The 20,206-nt window shown below is 22.1% G+C and overlaps 2 protein-coding genes across 15 annotated transcripts in view; one reads left to right on the forward strand and one right to left on the reverse strand.

Moving 5' to 3' along the window:
- LOC129611244 (matrix metalloproteinase-2) overlaps positions 1 to 3,522 on the forward strand; it is a 110,194-nt gene extending 106,672 nt beyond the window's left edge. For 2 of the 3 annotated variants that reach the window (XM_055524289.1, XM_055524288.1), the window contains exon 7: positions 3,212 to 3,522. In XM_055524289.1, coding sequence (XP_055380264.1) covers positions 3,212 to 3,375 — 164 coding nt within the window. In that variant the 3' untranslated portion in view covers positions 3,376 to 3,522. Of the gene's footprint in view, positions 1 to 90; positions 316 to 3,211 lie in introns of those variants that run through there. The other variant, XM_055524291.1, reaches the window with a different exon arrangement.
- Positions 3,523 to 11,437: 7,915 nt separating this feature from the next.
- LOC129610808 (CLIP-associating protein) overlaps positions 11,438 to 20,206 on the reverse strand; it is a 58,474-nt gene continuing 49,705 nt past the window's right edge. For 4 of the 12 annotated variants that reach the window (XM_055523545.1, XM_055523547.1, XM_055523542.1 and 1 more), the window contains 16 exons: positions 19,940 to 19,960; positions 19,648 to 19,767; positions 19,407 to 19,551; positions 19,209 to 19,347; positions 19,000 to 19,137; positions 18,679 to 18,855; positions 18,122 to 18,607; positions 17,977 to 18,064; positions 16,976 to 17,071; positions 14,111 to 14,387; positions 13,856 to 14,037; positions 13,646 to 13,787; positions 13,407 to 13,581; positions 13,130 to 13,336; positions 12,938 to 13,062; positions 11,439 to 11,963 (listed from right to left, as the gene is read on the reverse strand). In XM_055523545.1, coding sequence (XP_055379520.1) covers positions 11,918 to 11,963; positions 12,938 to 13,062; positions 13,130 to 13,336; positions 13,407 to 13,581; positions 13,646 to 13,787; positions 13,856 to 14,037; positions 14,111 to 14,387; positions 16,976 to 17,071; positions 17,977 to 18,064; positions 18,122 to 18,607; positions 18,679 to 18,855; positions 19,000 to 19,137; positions 19,209 to 19,347; positions 19,407 to 19,551; positions 19,648 to 19,767; positions 19,940 to 19,960 — 2,564 coding nt within the window. In that variant the 3' untranslated portion in view covers positions 11,439 to 11,917. Of the gene's footprint in view, positions 11,964 to 12,937; positions 13,063 to 13,129; positions 13,337 to 13,406; positions 13,582 to 13,645; positions 13,788 to 13,855; positions 14,038 to 14,110; positions 14,388 to 16,975; positions 17,072 to 17,539; positions 17,573 to 17,976; positions 18,065 to 18,121; positions 18,608 to 18,678; positions 18,856 to 18,999; positions 19,138 to 19,208; positions 19,348 to 19,406; positions 19,552 to 19,647; positions 19,768 to 19,939; positions 19,961 to 20,206 lie in introns of all 12 variants that reach the window. The other 8 variants (XM_055523546.1, XM_055523548.1, XM_055523543.1 and 5 more) reach the window with 5 other exon arrangements.

Here is a 20,206-nt window from a genome sequence, read left to right on the forward strand (position 1 = left end):
ATGTGTTTTCCTGTATATATAAACAACAAATGGCAATAACAACAACAACAACTTATCAACATAATAATGTGTACAATATAATATGGATAGGGATTGGACGACGAAGAAGACTTCTGCCACCGATTTTCTATTATTATGCCGATGGGAATAATTCGTATTATTGAGAATGTTTTTAAATCTTACATAAATACATTATATATGTACATAAAAGATTCGTTATTAATTTCCAATTATTATGATAGAAAATTCGAATAATATATTAATTTTCGAAAAAAAAAATCGTGATAATAGCATTATTATTATGTATAATAAAATGCATTTTAGAAATAATTATAATAAATAATAAAATAAAAAAAATTACAAATAAACGAAATTTAGTGGAAACAAAAAAAAAAAACTAACTTTTCTTAAAATTTTACTTTGTGTGCATATATTCGAAGGATACAGAAAATTTATGTTATGGCTCACAAAATGTTAAATTTATAAAAACGAAAATTACGATCAAGGAATTAAAAACAATAATATGCGGTCTATAGAAATTAATTTTGGAACGAGAACAAAAGACATTTAATAGAAAGCGAAGAACAAACAAATATCGATTTTTTTTTCTTTTTGTAAATTTTCTTTATACATATTTGTTTTCAATTATTATAATATAATATTAAAATGTTCGTTCGTTCATCTACATATATGTGCTCATAATTTTGTATAAATTCGTTAAAAATTGTATAAATTACACGATTCTAAATGTTTCATGTACGTTTTACATTATTATCATTTTTATTATTATTTTAAGTTTTTTTTTCTATAATATTTTTTATATTTCCCTTTAATTTGGCATTTTAAATTTTTTATATTAAATTCTTATTTATTCTTAAGATTGGTTCTTTAACTAGATTTTTTTTTGTTGAGCTTAAGAAATTTATTAATTTTTAAAGTTAGATTGACTCCTGTGCTGTGCTCGTAATAAACAAACACAAATTGCTTGAAAATAATTAAATAATAAACAATATAATAAGATGTTGGCTATATCGTAATTCATAAAAAAACTTTTTATTACTCATTTATTACAATTATAATTTATTCAAATGAAAGCGTGGTCTTTTAGTCAATTATTTGAACAAAATTTAACATTTTTCATCTTAATTTTTTATATTTTAGCCCAATATACCATTTTATGCATATGGCCGATACAGTTTGTTTAAGTGTCACGTTTTATATTATATCTAATGGTTATTATAACTTACAATTAATTTTCTATTACATAAAATTGTATTTATCTCATTGTTAGAATTATGTAACACGAAAATTTTCTTAAATTTTCATTTACAAACAAATTTAATTTGACTTAAAACGGTCATGCCACAATTTTTGTTATTTCTGACAATAATATTATTTAATTCATGCAACATTTTATTATTTTGTATTATTTGATTGTATTAAATATTTTTCTTGATTTTTTAACTACATATATAAATAAATCTAGTTTAAAATTTCAATAATTTTTAAATGAACCAATCTTAAATTTACCAAATTATTATTATTTTTAATTTTTTTATTAAATTTTTTTATGAATTTGTTTTTCGACAATACAAATTATAATAATCAAATTATAAATTAAAAAAATTTGTAAATATTTTAACATTTAATTCGTTTATTTTTATAAAATTATTTTATTAACAATATTACTCTAAAATCCACTGTAAATATACACATATTCATACATATACATGCATCATTAAATTTATAGCATAAAATACATGCATAATAAATTTCTTGTGACTAAAGCCTGAAAAAAAAATTAATTTTCTTTATTAATGAAAAATTTCTATGTCATTGTGCATTTTTGTCTACTTATTAATATTATAAATCGATAAATTTTTGATGTAAAGAAGAAAAAAACATCTAACATTTAAAAGTTGAAGCCAAGAAATAGATGAATATAAATTTTAAAATAAATATTAAAATAAATTAAAAAATACTTATAAGTTTTTTTAGAGCATTGAAATATTTTCTTCATTTAATATATAGTGGAAATGCATTCAGCGTACAAGAAATATCGGCAAATGCAGCAAAAATCCACTAGCTTCATTTGAATTTCAAATATTCTTAAGCGCAAATGAGATTATTAATTTTCCTTAAATTTAATTTAGTAAATTAAAAAAACAAAAACATTTTTTTGCATTTATCAGTATTTTGCATTTCATTTGGCAAATATGTAATTTCTTTTTATAATAAAAAATATTAATGTTGCTGCCAATTAAATATAGTTTTTTTCGCGACCTATAAATATAACAACTCTATACATATATTAGTTACTATAAATAGTTAAATAGTTACATCTCTTTATAAAAATATTTTTGTCCAAATTTCATTGAATTCCAATATTTTTTATAACTTTTTGTTAAATATAGAACTTGTTTATTCAAGTCTTGTTCTAGGAATTTTCCTATTATTTAAGATTCAATAAAACTTCGATTCTTCTTTATTTTTAAATTAAACGAAGATTTTATTATATGATTAAATTACTATTGAAGCCTGATTCTTATAGCTTTTCAAAATATTAATGAAGGAGATTCAAAAATTTTAAAAATTCATTTTCCTACAATTGCTCTTACAATAGTTAGATTGTTAATTAAGTAAGAACTGAGTATATTAAACCTATAAACTTAAAATCTTTATTTTCTATTGCGTTAATTTCAAATTTTAACCAAAAATTGAAATTAAGAAAAACAATAAATTTTAAATTATCAAAACTACCGGCGTCTATTGTATATAAGTATTACAAAATATATGTATATTAAATTTATAACTCCATGCTATAATTATATTCCAAAAAAAATTATCGAATTTCGAAAAACAAATTCGTAAAAAAACCAAAAAAACACTTTTTTCTTTCTAAATTTAATTTTAAATTAAGTTACAAAACTATTCACAAGAATTTAAAATTTATTTTTGTAATTTTATACCGTCTTTCAATCTATTTTTTATTTTACACGAAAATCACAAAAAAGAAACAATAAACAAAAATATATTCTTAGAGAAAAAAAAACAAAATTTTCAAAACAAAAACAAACACTTTAAAAGCAAAAAAAAAAAAATTATTTTTTTGATTGCACGCTTTAAATTTATTTTTTAAAAAATTTTCTTTATAACTATTTAAAAAAAAAAAATTAAAAATTATTTTCTTTCTTCGAAATTTCTTTTTTAGCTGCCGAAAATGAAGGTCACAGACCTCATGACGAACTCAATGGTAAAAGTGCTGGTAATCGATTAAGAACAACTGCCTTTTTTACATCAACCTCTTCAACGGGAAGCTCAGTACTTTTCACATCAATTTTTATTTATGCTATAGCAAATTTTCTATTAAGATGAATTTAAGTATTGTATAAATCATGAACAAATTATTTTTCATTTCATACATGTATAAAAAAAATATATTTATATTCATATTATATACTTACATATATTTATATATATATATACGTATATAATTAATAAATTAATTTAATATTATTATAATTATTTTTTTATATCATTGTTTTATATTATTTTGTTATTATTACTAATAAAAACTACAATGTAAAAGAGTAATATAAATATTAAAAATTTAAATCCAAGTCAACAATAATATTGTTAATAAATAAAAAAAAATACTTAAATAATTATTTAAAAAAAAAATTACTATTTAAAAACTAGAAAACAAAATAATATTAATTTCAATTATTAAATTTTATATGTATAATTTTTTTTTATTTCCACAAAAATAAATCGTGATTAAATGTTTTAATATATGTATTAGTAAATCTTTAAGAGTATAAAAGAAAAAGGAATTATAAAAAAATTTTTAACATTATTTTAAAACTAAAATTTAAATTTTTTAAAAATTTAATTTGTAATGGCCGTATTCGAAATTTTTTATTTAGACACTCATTAATTTGCATTTGGAAATGGAAAATGGTACATGCTTAAATTAATTTTTTTTTAAAATAAATATTTTCTTTTATGGCATTAAATATGTATATAGTTATACAATAGAATATTGAGTTACCAAATCATAGAACATTGATTTATTGAAAACCAATGATCTAAAAATAAAATTCATTGTATTAAACAAAAATACAACAGTGCCTATAAAAACTAAAATAGTGCCTTCATGTAGATATTACACAGTTGTAATAAAAACAAAACTCAATAAATGCAGATTAAAAAACATAATAATTTTTCCAAAATTTTAATTTTAATTCTATTTTTTTATTAAATTAACAATTATAATTTCAAAGAAAAAAACTCAGAATTTAATAGCATGTATGTATATTTATATTTAAAATATCAAAATTAACCAATAATACATAAAGTACATTGAAATTGTCGTCAAATAGTTTTTAAGATCTTATATTAAATATTATTCACAAATTCTATTAAATATCGCTATATTATGTAATGAAATTCTGAAATCCAAAACTCTGAAAGTAGGAGAAAAAATTTCAATTATAATGCAATTCGAAACTTAGCTTATTATGCCAAAAACTTAATTTCAATAACAATATTGTTAATATATACTTATGTATAAAAGAATTTATAACTTAATTATGCAAAGGAATTTAAAAGAATTTTTCAGCAGGCTCTCTGATTTTTTTGCTGAATACTAATTTATACAACCAAGATTTGACTGCATTCCTGATTTCTCTTAATTACACGATCTTTACAGTTTATAAAATTTACTGTGTTTTGGATGTCAGATATAAATTAATAATTATATTAACATAACATTCCAAAGTTATGTATGTACTACAATTTCAAAAAAAAAAATAAAATAATAATTTTTTTTCGCTTCCATAATTGATTTTGATTATCAAATTACCTTTACCAAACTTACAAAAATTCCATTAAATTTTAAAATTAAATTTTTCAATTCAATATTATAATTTAAATATTATAATTATCTATTAAAAAAACTTAAAATAATTTCCATTTCAAATAGTAAAAAATCATTATTGTAAATTTTGATTTTTGTTTATTTTAAATTTTTTAAAACAACTAAACAGCTTTTAACTATCTAAAGTGATATTTAAAATATATTGTACCAAAATAAGTTCACTAAAAATTTATAATAAATCTTTTAATATCTGATATTGACCACGTAACAACAATCCACGTAGTCCGATTTACATGAATTTGCAATATTAAATAAACCTATATCTTTCTTATATATGTACATACTTAAATGTTAAGTCACACAATCTATTCAATTTCTTACTTAATTGAAAACTATAAAAATTCCTTTAATTTTTTCTAATGTTTTATTTGAAAAATTCTTAAAAAATTATTTAAAATATGTTAAAAAAATTGAAAAAACAATAAAACATTATAATTAAATTAATAATTAAATAATGTTTAAAGAGTTTTTAAATTTAATAGTTATAATTAAAAATATTATTTTAAAAGCAATTTATATATAATGTAATTAAATAGATTTTTTTTATATTTTTGGTTTGTAATATTATTAAAATAAAATTTAAAAAAGTTAATAATATTGAAATTGTATTATGTTATTTTTAAAATTATATAAAATAGCTTTTAAAATAAGATTAAATTAATTGATATATAAATAGAAAAAAGAAAAACAAAAAAAAATATATATAAAAACAATTTTTAATTTTATTAATAATGAAAAAAAAAATTAATTTAATCGGATTTAATATTTAACTCCGACTATATAATATTATATATTTAAAATTAAATTTAAAAAAAAATGTTTTATATATACTTTTAAAATTAAAAATGTGAAGAAAACAAAAAAAGAAAGAAAAAGAAAGCAATAAAAAAGTAAATAAATTTTTTGAAAAAAAAAATTAAATGATGTTCTTATTTCGTTCATGCATCAAAGTCACATTAAACATCCTTAATACCTTCTTCATATTATGCAGAAATACACGTAATTCTTCTTAACCCTTGTGTTTCTTCTTATCATTACGAAACAATTGTTAGTTTTAATTATTATAACATCTTATCCTGGCTGTGAGAGTTCTTGGCTAAAAAACATAATTTTTATCTATTAAAAATCTATTTTAAAAATTAATCATACAACTCTTTTATGTTTCACCTTGGAGATTCTCGGAAATTTTGTTCTAACTTAAATCTTGATATAAAAAATATTTGATAAATCAAAACTACAAAATCTTCAAATGTAGTATATTCAATAAATTTTTACTGCAAATAAAGCACATTTGGAAATCGTACCATACTTAAATTTCTATTTCATTTTTTATACCCTGCACTTCGTGAAGGGTATATTAACTTTGGTATGGAGTTTGTAACTACTTGAAGGAGTCATCTGCGGTATGGACATATATATATATTCTTGCTCAGCGTAAAATTCTGCGTCGATTTAGACATGTCCGTCCGTCCGTCCGTCCGTCCGTCCGTCCGTCCGTCCGTCCGTCCGTCCGTCCGTCCGTCCGTCCGTCCGTCCGATCGCACGATAACTCAAAAACGAATAATGCTATCGACACCAAACTTTCACAAGTTTTTTCTTTTGTGCCAAGGACGAACCCTATTGTTATTGGACTAATTCGGACAACGGGTTCGGGTAGCTGCCATACAACTCAAAGAGTTTATTTTAAATATTTCGAAAACTAATAAAGCTATAAATATAAAATTTTGTATACATGTGTCCAATTATATTCTACACATGCTCTAAAAATTACAATGGGATAGCTGCACCGGTTCGGGTGGCTGCCATACAACTCCAACAGCAATTTTTTTATATTTGGCAAAATAATAAAGTCAGATTCGTGAAACTTGGTAGCCATGTGTCCAATTATAGGTCAAATATATTTCTGAAGTTTTAGAAGAATTGCTTGACAGGTTCGGGTACCTGCCATACAACTCCAGAAGGTAATTTTAAATATTTGGAAAAACAATAAAGTGAGATTCATGAAACTTGGCAGTTGTGTGTCCGATTGTAGATCAGATATATTTGTGAAGTTTTAGTGGAATTGCTTGACAGGTTCGGGTACTTGCCATACAACTCCAAAAGCTTATTTTAAATATTTGGAAAAATAATAAAGTCAGATTCATGAAACTTGGCGGTTGTATGTCGAGTTATAGGTCAGATATATTTCTGAAGTTTTGGTGGGATTGCTCAGCAGGTTCGAGTAGCTCCCATACAAGTCTAAAAGTTTATTCTTAATATTTGGAAAAATAATAAAGTCAGATTCATGAGACTTGGCAGTCGTGTGTCCAATTATAGGTCAGACATATTTCTAAAGTTTTGGTGGGATTGCTTGGCAGGTTCGAGTAGCTCCCATACAAGTCTAAAAGCTTATTCTTAATATTTGGAAAAATAATAAAGTCAGATTAATGAAACTTAGCAGTTGTGTGTCCGATTGTAGATCAGATATATTTGTGAGGTTTTAGTGGAATTGCTTGACAGGTTCGGGTTTGACGAAACTTGGCAGTTGTGTGTCCGATTGTAGATCAGATATATGAAGTTTTGATGGAATTGCTTGACAGGTTCAGGTACTTGCCATACAACTCCTAAAGCTAATTTTAAATATTTGGAAAAATTATAAAGTCAGATTCATGAAACTTGGCAGTCGGATGTCCAATTATAGGTCAGACATATCCGTGAAGTTTCTATAGAATGACTTCACGGGTTTGTGTAATTGCTACATAATAACGAAAGGTGCAGGGTATAATTCAATCGGTTTATACCGACTGAAACGTTTTTACTTGTTTTAATTACATACTGGAAAAATATTTTAATTTTTGGAAAACTCACATAGAAAAATGTAAAATATTAAAAATCTGAAAAAGTAAATTAGTTAGTTTCTTTAGACCTGTAATAGTAAAAAAAACTATTATTTAGAACTTAGAAGATTCAAGTTAGAACTTTAAGTACTTATATAAATTATCAAAAATCACCAATTATTGAAAAAAATTTTGTGATATCAGTTCCAATATCCTCAATTTCCTTTTATTATATTTGTTATGATAAAACGAAATATGACACATTAGTTGTTATTGTATAACACGATAATTGTATTAAATTTTTAATCTTTATTTTATTATTAATTTTCTAATTGTATTAACTTTCTAATTAAATTAACTCTTGTGTCATAATTATGGGAAAACAGTAACAAAAAATAACTTCAAATGATTATCAATAACTTCAGCAATGAAATAACTTCAAATGATTATCGAATATCGGTGTGAAAGCAGTAGAAAAATAAAAAGCATTAAACTGCTTTAAATAGCTTAATATTGCTAGCATCTCTTACAACTTTATCAAACACAATTATAACAGGATAACAAATAAATTTTGTCCCTTTCAGATATTTCAAAATAACATTCCGCTTTACTGGAAAATAATTTATTTATTAAATAAAAAAAAAACACGTCAAATGACCAGTATATATTTTTAGTTTTATTAAATATTTTATTTAATAATATATTTTCTTAATCATTTTTTTTTTATAAGTTTATTTTTAATAAAACTGCTAAAATAAAACTTCAAATTTTTAAGGCAAAAAAAAGTAAGTGGAATAATAGCACTATTATTATTCCTTGTCTTTATTATACACATTATCATGTTGTTTCTTCTTTTTTTATTTTTTTTTTGTATTTGTTTGTTTTTATTAATTTTAATTCAATTAAATAGGATTTAAACATTTTTTTTTTAATTAATGAATATTAATTAATAGTATTTGTTTTTTTTTTTTAATTTTTCAATTAATTATTTTTTTTATACAGACACATAAATTTAACTTTGATAAAAATTCTTACATAATATAAAAAAATTGTTAATATTATATAATTTATATACGTATAAATATAAGTGTTTAGAACAAGAACAACTTGCAATTATGTTTAAAATAATTTAAAAAAAAAATGTTATACAAACTTTTATTCCTTTCTAATTTTATTTAATTAAAAAAAAAAATTCTTTAAAAAATTCTAGAAATAAAAAAAATTTGTTAATATAAAACTAAACACTGAGCTCGAGTTTTTTATTCTCTTTTTTCTATATTATCATTTCAAAAAAAAAAAGTTAATAATTAAAGTTATAAAATATTAAAAAAAAAAATTTTTTTTAAAAGTCTTATACAAATAGAAAACGTCGTGATCGAGTTTTTTTTTTAAAATAAATTTTAAAGAAAAATAAATTTCAAATCAAGGCTTAAACATTTTCTCTTTTAAAAGAACAAAAAAATATTAATTTTAAATTCACACGGAATGTAAAACAAAAATATGTTTAGAATAGATCAAAGGCAATTTTTATTCTATTATCAAATTTTATAATACATACAATCAAAACAATATAGCCACTTCTTCATTTTAATGCATAAAGAAGTAATTGAGTTTGTAAAACACATAAGATATTATGACAACTAGTTAACAATGATTAAATGAAAACTTCCAATTATTTAATAAGAAAATGTTTTAAATAACTAGAGTATTGAAAATTCTAAGAATTTTATTATCAGAAACTTTGATAAATTTTGAAAAAATATTGAAACAATCGACATTTTATACTAACAATTAATTTCTTTTTTATAAATAATATTCAATGTAATTTGGTAAAAAATATTAAAAAGCAAAAATTCAATTGAAATTTTAACAAGATAAGAAAAATAGAATAAACATTTTAAATTTTCATAGTGAATTTATTTGTAGATTTTAATTTAATATGATTTAATATTAAAGTTAAATTAAAAAAAATCAGACATTTTAGAAATTATTGTTAAAAATTATGAAAAATACTATGATCCTAATTACAAATATATTTAAAAAATTTAAGAAAATATTTTTCGAAATGATTTTCATTACATACAAATTGAAATTTTTCAAAAATTTTAAATTAAAAGTTTTGTAGTAAACTTACTATAGAATTTAAAATTAAAAAATTCTTAAATTAACAAAAAAAATTAAAAAATGTTTTATTAATTCTTTGTTTTCGCAGAGATAATTTATTTTAAAACATGAAATAGTGAAATGATAAGACTTGTTTTGAAATTTTTCTATTTTCTTTTTTTTCCTCCTTTTTTTTTCCTAATAAATTATTAATTAGTCATACGATCTTCATAAAATTTTGGATTTGATTACGAATGTTAAAAAATATTTTCAATATTAAGAGGTTAATAACTAATATTTAAGCAAATTATTTGACACAGATCAAACACAAATTGATACCTAACGCAAGTGGATCCAATTAAACATGCCAATAATTATTTATTTTATTTTTCATTGGAAAAATGTTACAATCACAAATGATTTATGTCAAATTAATTTTTTTAAAAAATATCAATTATCAATTATTGAAAATATATGATTGACATTCGGAATTTAATCCAATTATTAAAAATATAATTAATAAAAAAAAAATGTTATTTTCTCAGCTTTTAAAAAGCTTATTTTAAAATTAAACTCTTCTTGATTTTTATTCGTTTTTCCTTTCAAATCGATTTTAAATAAATCTTAATTTTTTTAAATTTTAATTTTTCCTTTTTTTTTTAATATATTTTATTTTGTTTTTGGAAAATTATATCATTATTTTTCTTTTGTTATATTATTATATGTAATGATATACAATAGTAACTCTATTAAAGATGATATAATATATGTGTGTTTTTTCTTTTTTTTTTGTGTATATATATAAATTTAATTAAATTTAATAAGCTTTTTATTTTTTTTTTCTATAAAATATTAAAAATACAAGGAAAGAGGTTTTCTGTTTTATTTTCTTGCTACAATAATAATTTAAGTTTTGTGTGAGTGTGTTTCTGTTTTATCTAATTTTTATATGAAATTTTTGGATTATTTGTTAATCATTCTTTTCTTTAATTTAAATTAAGTAATTAAAAAAAAAATTAATATTTTTTTCTCATTTCTTAAAAATTTTGCATTTAATTTTTTTTTTCCTTTATTACTATTTAATGTTACATATGCCACATACAATTAGGATTTCAAACATTAAAAATTAATATTTTTTTTTTGGGTCCTTTTATCAAACATACCTTTTCATTTTGAAATAGATTTCAAATATTTTTATATTTGAAATTTATACATTTCCTCTTAATTTTTATTTTCATTGAATATTGTTTTATCATTTTTATAAATAGTTATATAGAGTTTCCTTTTGTATTTTATATTTGTATATATATATATATATATATATTATACATATATGCATATATAATTAATTTAAAATATATTTATATATAATTTTATATTTATTTTTAAATTAATTTAACTGATTTCAATGAAATTATTTTCTTTATTTTTTTATTATTATCAATATTAATATTTTGTCTAACAAATTTCAATTAATTATTAATTTTAATAATATTAAATTACATTGTATTTTTTTTAGTTTAATAAATTTCTACTATTTTCTTTTTAATGATGTAAATATTTTTTTGTTAATTTTTTTTTGTTTTTTTAAACATAAAATGAAAAGGAAATGAACGAAAGAAAATTGAAAAGAAAATTTAATTTCATTAATTTATCATGTTTTTTTTTTACTTTTTATAATTTTAAGATTAATTTTTTTTTATATATAAATATGAATGCGTTTATTTTTTGTGTCTTAAAATGAAATAAAAAGTGGTTGTGAGTTGTGTGAATTTAATGTTATTTTTATTTAATTTTTAATTTTTTCTAAAATTACTTTTTTTTTATGTATATTAAATTATTATTTTTATATGGTTTTTCTCTTATTTTCAACTTAAATTTTAATTTCCTTTTTTTGTTTTGCTTTTTTTTAGATGTAGATTAGTAAAAATTATTATTCGGGAATTGATTCATGTTTGTTATTATGATTTTGCTGTTGTTTAAATTTATATTGAAACTTAATACGAATTTTTTTTGCATAGTGACGGCCCTTTGAAAACAATCACTTTGTAGTTTTTGATCATGATTTACTTGACTTAGCTTTTTCAATGTAAACGTTTAATAATCTACAATAAAAATAAAAATTTTTTAATTATTCATATTAAAATAAATAAAAGGAAAAGTGTGTGAATATTTTCCTAAATAATAAATATAAAAATAGAATAAATATTGCAAAAAGAAAAAAAAATCTAATGTGGTTAACACATAACCGACTAGTTATTGTCTAGTCAACATAGCTAGAAAAATGTAAATTTGGCTCTTACTAGAATTTCAACTGTGCTATCCGAATTCCCAGTTAGTTTCGGTAACAACCTGAACTCAAATATTAAATTTCAAGAAATTCCATCAATTCTTTCCGTAGATATAGTGAAAAATGTAAAATCGGCCCGCAGATCAATTTATATGTTAATTGTTTTAGTACGAAGAATTTAAATATTAAATTTTAATGAAATCGGTTGATTATTTCTCTTTATATACGCAAAAATGTATATTCGGCCCGTAGTAAACGTCCAGTTGCTGACACCTGATTTCTTCCAAAAGTTAGGAAGTTTCGTGGACGGTGGAGCAAGACTTATATATGAAATTTTAAGCAAATCGGTTGAATATATTCTTTAAAATGGTCAAAAATGTAAAACAGGCCCGCTAAAAAGTGCAGTTTCCGAGGCCTGATATATCCCAAAAGTTGATCAATCCATGCCTTGGTCGAAATAAAATTACAGATAAAATTTCATCAAAATCGGTTCAGCCGAACTTGAGATACACGCGTGCACACACATACAGACAAACCGACAGACCGACAGGTTTCTAAAAATAGTTTACTTACACTTCTCTACTATGGAGAAGTGCATTCCCACCGAAAGCTCGATATCCAAAATTTGTTGCCATCACATAACCCACCTATTGTATATACAATACGGTCGGTAATAAAAATAATACGATATACAAAAGAAAATCAAATTCATACATTCAAGTTAATTTTCTGAATACCTTTTAATAATAAAGATTTAATTTAAAATTTATTACTTATTTAGTTTATTACCTTATTTTACTAGCATTTAAAATTGATAATTTCGGCTTCACTTTCTCTTCACCCATTACAATATACAATTTAACAATACAAAATACAGCCGCCTTTCTAACAACCGACACAGAATCATCAGCCAACTAAAAAAACATTAAAAAAAAATTTTTTTTTTAAAATACTAATCAAATAATTGTATTAAAATATTACCCTGGCCAAATTTGGCATAACACTTTCCAAATGATTTTCAGTGAATTGTTCACCTTGTTTTTCAGCTAAATCATTTAATAATTTTACAGCACATAAGTTCATTGGATATACCCCAGTTGCTATAACTGTATTTAGTATATTTATTGTTGCATTTACTGGTAATATTGAAGCTATTCGTGGCAATAAATTGTCGATGTCTTTCACAGCCTTAAAAAAAAAGCCAATATGTTGTATCAAACGGAAATTAATTTTAAAGTTAACGTTGATATTTACTTACTTCTTTATTTTGCTTATAACAGTCAATTATTTTTAATAAAATTAATTCTAAGAAATTATTCCAATATGGTTTCATTTTCTCACTTCGTAAAATTTTTGCAAGGACTCTTAAAGCAGCTATCATTATATCACTATTTGGTGATTCCAATAAACTTAGCAACATTTTTATAATACCTCTAAAAATTTTTAAAACAATGTTTTATTTTTTTTTTTGTCAATTAAATTTTTTATAATAGTTACTTGAAATGCTTATTTGGCAATTCACAATTTCCATATTTAATACAAGCAGCTAAATCACACAAGGTATGTTGGATAACTTCCATACTCGTTTCGTGATTTAAAACTATGGCAGCCTGAATAATATCACTTTCTTTAAGATTGTCTAAAACAGAAAAAAAAAACAAATAAAATTAGAAATGAAAAATAGAATTTATAACTGGTTGACTTTACTTTCTAAAATCACTTCACCGTTTTCCAAAAATTGTATGTTTTGGTAGCGTTGTGATGCAGCTAATCTACTATTTTGCATTTCCATTGCATGTTCTAAACGTACTGTATTTTCTGGGGTATTTGATTCAGTTGTTGTAGCTGATTGTGTTTTCGATCCATTACACGACTCTTCTCTTTCAGATCTAAATGTACACAAATATATGTATATGTATATGTACATATTTAAACAACCAAATTTGACATTACAACACTTACCCAATATGACCATTAATACCATTTGCTGATAATAAGTGAGATTCACCATGCAATAAATTACTATTTGCATTAATGCCAAGATTAATATTAGCTGTAGTTGTTACTATATGATCCCCCATTTGACTAATACCAGAATCTTTACTATTAGTATCACGATCCAATTTTGCTTCAAAACTATAATTTTGGATTTCAGCTGTTGTTTTTCTTAAACGTTTATAAACTTCTTCACTATTCAAATTTTCAGTTATTTCAACAGAAGACTGTCTAGATCTTGGGCCTGTAAGATTATTTTTCAATTTAATTTTAAATATCTAATTTTTAAGTAATATGTATTTATTTTTAAATTAATTGTTTTTTTATCTGACATGCTACATATGGCATTCTACATATCATGCAAATTAAATAAATTTTTATAAACTTATACTAATTTATTTTAAATTATTAATATATATAACATAATAATAGAATATTCGACTAAAAATTACAAAATACGATTTGAAAATTAAAAAAAAACTAATGTTTGTGAATAACTATGTATGTATGTACTATATTATACTTCGACATAATTATATTTTATATTCTTAAAACAATTAATTAAGCATTTAAAAAATTATTACATTACATATTTCATATTATTAAATTTTAATAATTTGCTTTTATAGATAACTAATGTTACTATAAGTTTTGTAAGAATGAAAATGTAATTTTCAATTTATTTTACTAACTATATTTATTTTTTTCCTTTTCAAAAGCGGCATTAAGTTTTTCAAATATTTAATTTATTCAAGCTATATATGTCTATATGTATGTACGTATGCATATGCTTTTCAAATTCAGCTTAGGACAAATGTAACATGATTTCTAATTACAAATGAATTCTAATTAAAGAAAGAAATCAAATAAATAAATAAATTAATAAAAGAAAAGAAAAAACAGCAGAAGTCATCGAGATACGAATAACTAACAAATTAAATAGAAATAATTCCATTTCAGAAGGGCATGTAATTATCATTGTAGGCATCTCTAAATAAAATCAAGCATAAAAACTACGAAAAACTAATAGCGCATTCTATTAGAACCATAATCTATGAAATAGAGTAAATCATCATAACTAATTTAGAAGTGCAAGCAGACCAATGGCAAGTGAAATGCATTTAGTACAGCATAAGAGAAAAACTTTATGTTTCAATTTTTCTATTTAAAGTACTTTCATTGTAATAACGGCTATACTTAATACATAAAACAGCCACACCAAATATAATGTGGAGTAGGAGTAGTTATACACTCGAAAAAATATTTACTGTCGATATAACATGATGAATACAACATGAAAATTTCCTATCCGATATTAAACAACTTTATTTCAGAACAAAATTATAATTTTATCATTTTAAATGATTGATTTACAAAGACAAAATATTTAAAATTATATTCAATAAAAATATATATATATACGTATTTATATATTTATTTATAAACAAAAAGAAAAAAATGTAAACGTCGATTTTGATTCAGCATTGAATTTAAATACAATTTGAAAATTGAAAAACGAATGTTCAAGACAAAGAAACTATATGATGATTTTAATAATTACAAAATAAGATACTGAGCTCGTAAATTAAGTCAATATTTAAAAAATAAAAAGCATTATCTCGATACGTTGCCAAAAGAAATAATAACTTACCTATAATATAAGATGTTTTTAATTACTAATTAATAAATATCCAACTACATACGTTAATTTTGAAACAAGAACTATATTATTATATTATTTTATTGTTAAATTTTAACTCATATTTTAACCAAACATTGAATTTTATTAAATTGCGAAAATATAAAATTAGTAAGAAATTGTTATTGTTAGTTTTTTATACGAACTCCTTTGTTGTATCTTTAAAGAATAGAAAATATTGAAAAATATTACTATATTATGTATTTTTAAACGTTGACAAGGTAATATTTTATTAAGTATCTCTTCAAAAAAAAAAAAAAAAAACAATAAAAAAATAAGTTTCCGAATCTATTTCAAATCCAAGAACAATAAAAGAAAAGCTTTCCTAAATTAAATGTCGTATATAGCCATATAGAATTAAAATTTTTCAAATTAATCTTTTCATCCACGAAAATTATATTAATTGTAGCTATCTATTGGTAATTGATTAAATATAATATAAATTTTCATCACTTCTCTGAATGAATCACTTTCAGTTTATAACATGAGAAAGACAAAGCGATATTTTTATATCAATCAACAATATAATCGGTGACACCATAAGGTAAAGCAAAAATTAGTTGATTATAGTTAGACGCTTATCATTTATTTGTGGAGATAATAATAAAAAAGTAAAAAAAAAATTATCAAATTCCATAGAATTCCAGCAAAAATAATATATATCCTTGCAAAAAAATATATAAAGTGTTTTAATTAGTACAGCTACAAAATTTAAAAAAAAAATCCATAATACGATTGACCACATACTTTCCCATCTGTTTGAAATATATTAAATCTTATTCAAAGCTTCATAAAAACCAAAAACTTGAAGCTGTTTTTCAAAATTTAAAAGAGATTCTATAGGAAAACATTACATAATATTACTATTTTCAAATTGGCAGGAAGAATTTACCATTAAAAAAATGGGAAACAAAAACAAAAATAAAACATTTCAAAAAGTTATTTAAAAATTAAGCAAAAATACTCAAATTTTGTTAGAATTTATGTACTCTTGTATGTACTAAAATAAAATAGCTACAAAAAAATATATAAAATAACAACTCTAAGACGACAATAAAACAACAAAAAAAAATTAACAAAACGCAACAAAACAAAATAACATCATCTCCAAAAAAAAAATCATCTGTACTTACTAGAGTTATTTTGTAAACTATATGGACCTTGCGATGGACTAACCAAAGGTTTTGGACTCGAGCATGATAATGGTGATGATGATGGACTATCAGTTCCTAAAAATCAAGCAATTTGTAATGAAAATTATCTACGCGGGTATAAGGAATGTACTATGTCTGTAATTATTATTAGTTTGTAATTATTAGATTTTTTAGAAAAAAAAACACAAAAAACTGAAAACAAAACAAAAAGCGTGGATAAATTAAATTTCTGTTTCTAAAATTATTGCTATTTAGATTTGTTTTCTAAAACTTTTATTCATTTTTAAAAAGCTGCATGGTTGTGTGTTTTTATTTTTTTAATATCTTTAAAATTAAACTGAAAAAAAGTACTATTCATATTTTATTTTCAATGTAAATTATATTTTATTATTTAAAATAATTAATTGATAAAATTTCATATTAAAAATGTGTATAGTGTTTCTTCTATGCAAAATATATAAGAAATAAAATAAAAAGTATAGCGATATAATAGAAAAAAAATTAACAAACAATATAAATGTAGTAGCAAAATAATTTTAATACCGATCCTTCGTAAGAGAAAAATCCTTGTAAAAACTTTAATTAGAAAGTAGAATTTTAGTAAAAACAGTTTTAGTATGTATTATTGAAGTAATATAATAATCTCCTACTTTAATTATGTAGTAAAAGAAATGTTGGAAATTTTTTCTAATATGATAACATTCCTAAAATATTTTGTAAAATTGTTTTTTGTTTAATTAAATCCAAATACATAATATATTACAATGTATTTATATATAATATATATACATATATATATATATATATATATATCAATATTTTATATAACTTTATAAATATTTAATAATAAGATGGAATCAAATAAAGTTTTTGTTTTAAACTAGAAACCATAATATTTTTTTACGTTTTTAAATTTTAATACATAACAAATTTTAATGGTTTCGAGTTTACACAAAATCGAAGTCGCTTTAAATACGCACCGGAAGTACTTCTTTTTAGATGTTGTTGAATTATAGAACGAGCAGTGTCCTGATAATTCTTTGGTAATTCAGACATCATCATTGTCATCTAAAAAATTGAAATCGTGTTATAACTTAATCATGTACATAAACAAAAAAAACTTACATTTGGTGTATTACAATTATATAATGCAATTAAACAATATCTAGCTTGTGCTCTTAATTCAGCACTTTTTTGATCAATTGATAACTGTACAATTTTTGATATTGCTTTTTCAGCTGGACCTTCATTTGTAAAATCTGATGCCGAACAATATGTTGTTGCTAAATTTGTTAAAAATTTTAATGTTGCAATACGTGTTTTAGTTGATGGTGTTTGTGCTGCATCAACTAATATTCTAAATACACAATGCATTTGTAATTCTGTCGGAAAATATTCATGAACAAGTTGTAAAGTTTTCCATATTTTACCATGCATTGAACCTAATAGCTCAGTACCAAGTTTATTAAATAAACGTGTTAATAATATAAATAACCAATTATGTAGATCATGTGAATGAGCTAAAATTAATTCATTGACAGTATCCAAAAATAAAGCATACACTTTTGTATGTGTATCCATAAACATTTTCCGGAACATATCAAGAACACACTAAAAAAAATTTTAATATAATGTAATTAATTAATAACCTTAGTAAAATTCGTTTATATATTGAACTATACCTGTAATTGTGTCGGTGTTAACGTTTTTCCATCAGATAAATATTGCGTTAAACTAATTAGACCATCTTTTCTTTCAGCCCAATGAGTTGAGGCACAATATTGTATAATGAGGTCAATATCTTCAATTGGAGCACGAAAACTATCAAGGCGATTTCGAGATCCATTCCAAGAATAATTCTATATAACAATATAATGGAAAAAATTAGTAACTTAATTAAAAAAATAATTACAGTTATATAGTTTAATTAAAAATGAAAAATTTGAACAAAACAAAATTAAAAATAAACTATTCGGCAAGTATATTTTCATATTTCAACCTACATCATGCCCTCGCCTTGAATCAAAACTTCTTTCTGAACATACTGAGGAGGCTTCACTTTCATCAGATTCTTCTCTTGATAATTTACGTCCTAGTGATAGTCTTGAATAATCTGATGATAAATCAGCATCTTCAGGTGACTAAAATAGAAAAAAAATGGCATTTTACTTACTTTTAAATTAAAAACAAGTCGATAAAAAATTTTATATACCAATGCATCTGCTAAAGCGGTCTCAGCTTCTCTACTCTGTTGTAAAATTTTTTGTGCTAGTACAGGCCGTGCTGGATTAATGGGTGGTCTATCTGGTCTTCTAGGGCTATTTGCATACAATTTTCTATTAAATGGCCCTCTGAAATTAAATATTTTTTTTTAATTTTCCTACTTGCCAAGAAAATCCGTCATATGTACCTTGTTGGACTTGTTTCTCTTGAGTTTGCTAACGATCTGGGTATACCAGATGATTTCTTTGGAACTGTTCCTGTCGGTCTATATGATGAAAAGGAACCATACATTTCCCGTAACTTTGATGACGGCGATGTACTACGTGATGTGGCTAGTTTGCAAAATAAGAAAAAAAAATTATTATTTTTTCCGTAAATATTTTTATATTATTTAATAAAAATAAAAGAAAGACATTTGTTTTATTTACGTTGTGATTGTGAAACACCCGCTCTAGATCTAGGTACTACGGCTGGTCGATGTTCAGGGGAAGAATGTTGAGGTGTTGCTGTATTGCTACTACTTGTGGTTGATATTTTCTTTGCTCTTGCTACATAGCGAATTGATAATAATAAAATAATCAAAAAATAATATTTAAATTAAATTCACTTTCAATTCTTAAATATTTTATTTTAAATTATCAAAATCGAAAATCTTTCTTAAAATATTTATTATTTGCTACTAATATAAAATTAATTATATTAAAAAGTATTAATAATTACCTTGCTGAGCAAAATGCCCTTCTGCATAAAGCAAAAAAAAATTGTTAATAATAGCAAACGCAGAAGTTTTTAAGAAAAATAAACAAAAAAATAAGAGCAAAAACAAAATAAAGTTCATATTTTATACTCAAAAACAAAAATGAATTAAAAATTATATTAATTTAAAGATTTTAATATAGTAATGAATGAAAAATACACACACTCGTTTTGAAATATGAAAATGGAACAAAATCGTTAAAAAAAACACAAATTCAGGATAATGATGCT

The sequence above is a fragment of the Condylostylus longicornis genome, unplaced genomic scaffold (assembly GCF_029603195.1).
Source record: "Condylostylus longicornis isolate FDR11 unplaced genomic scaffold, ASM2960319v2 ptg000048l, whole genome shotgun sequence".
Lineage (NCBI taxonomy): Eukaryota > Metazoa > Arthropoda > Insecta > Diptera > Dolichopodidae > Condylostylus > Condylostylus longicornis.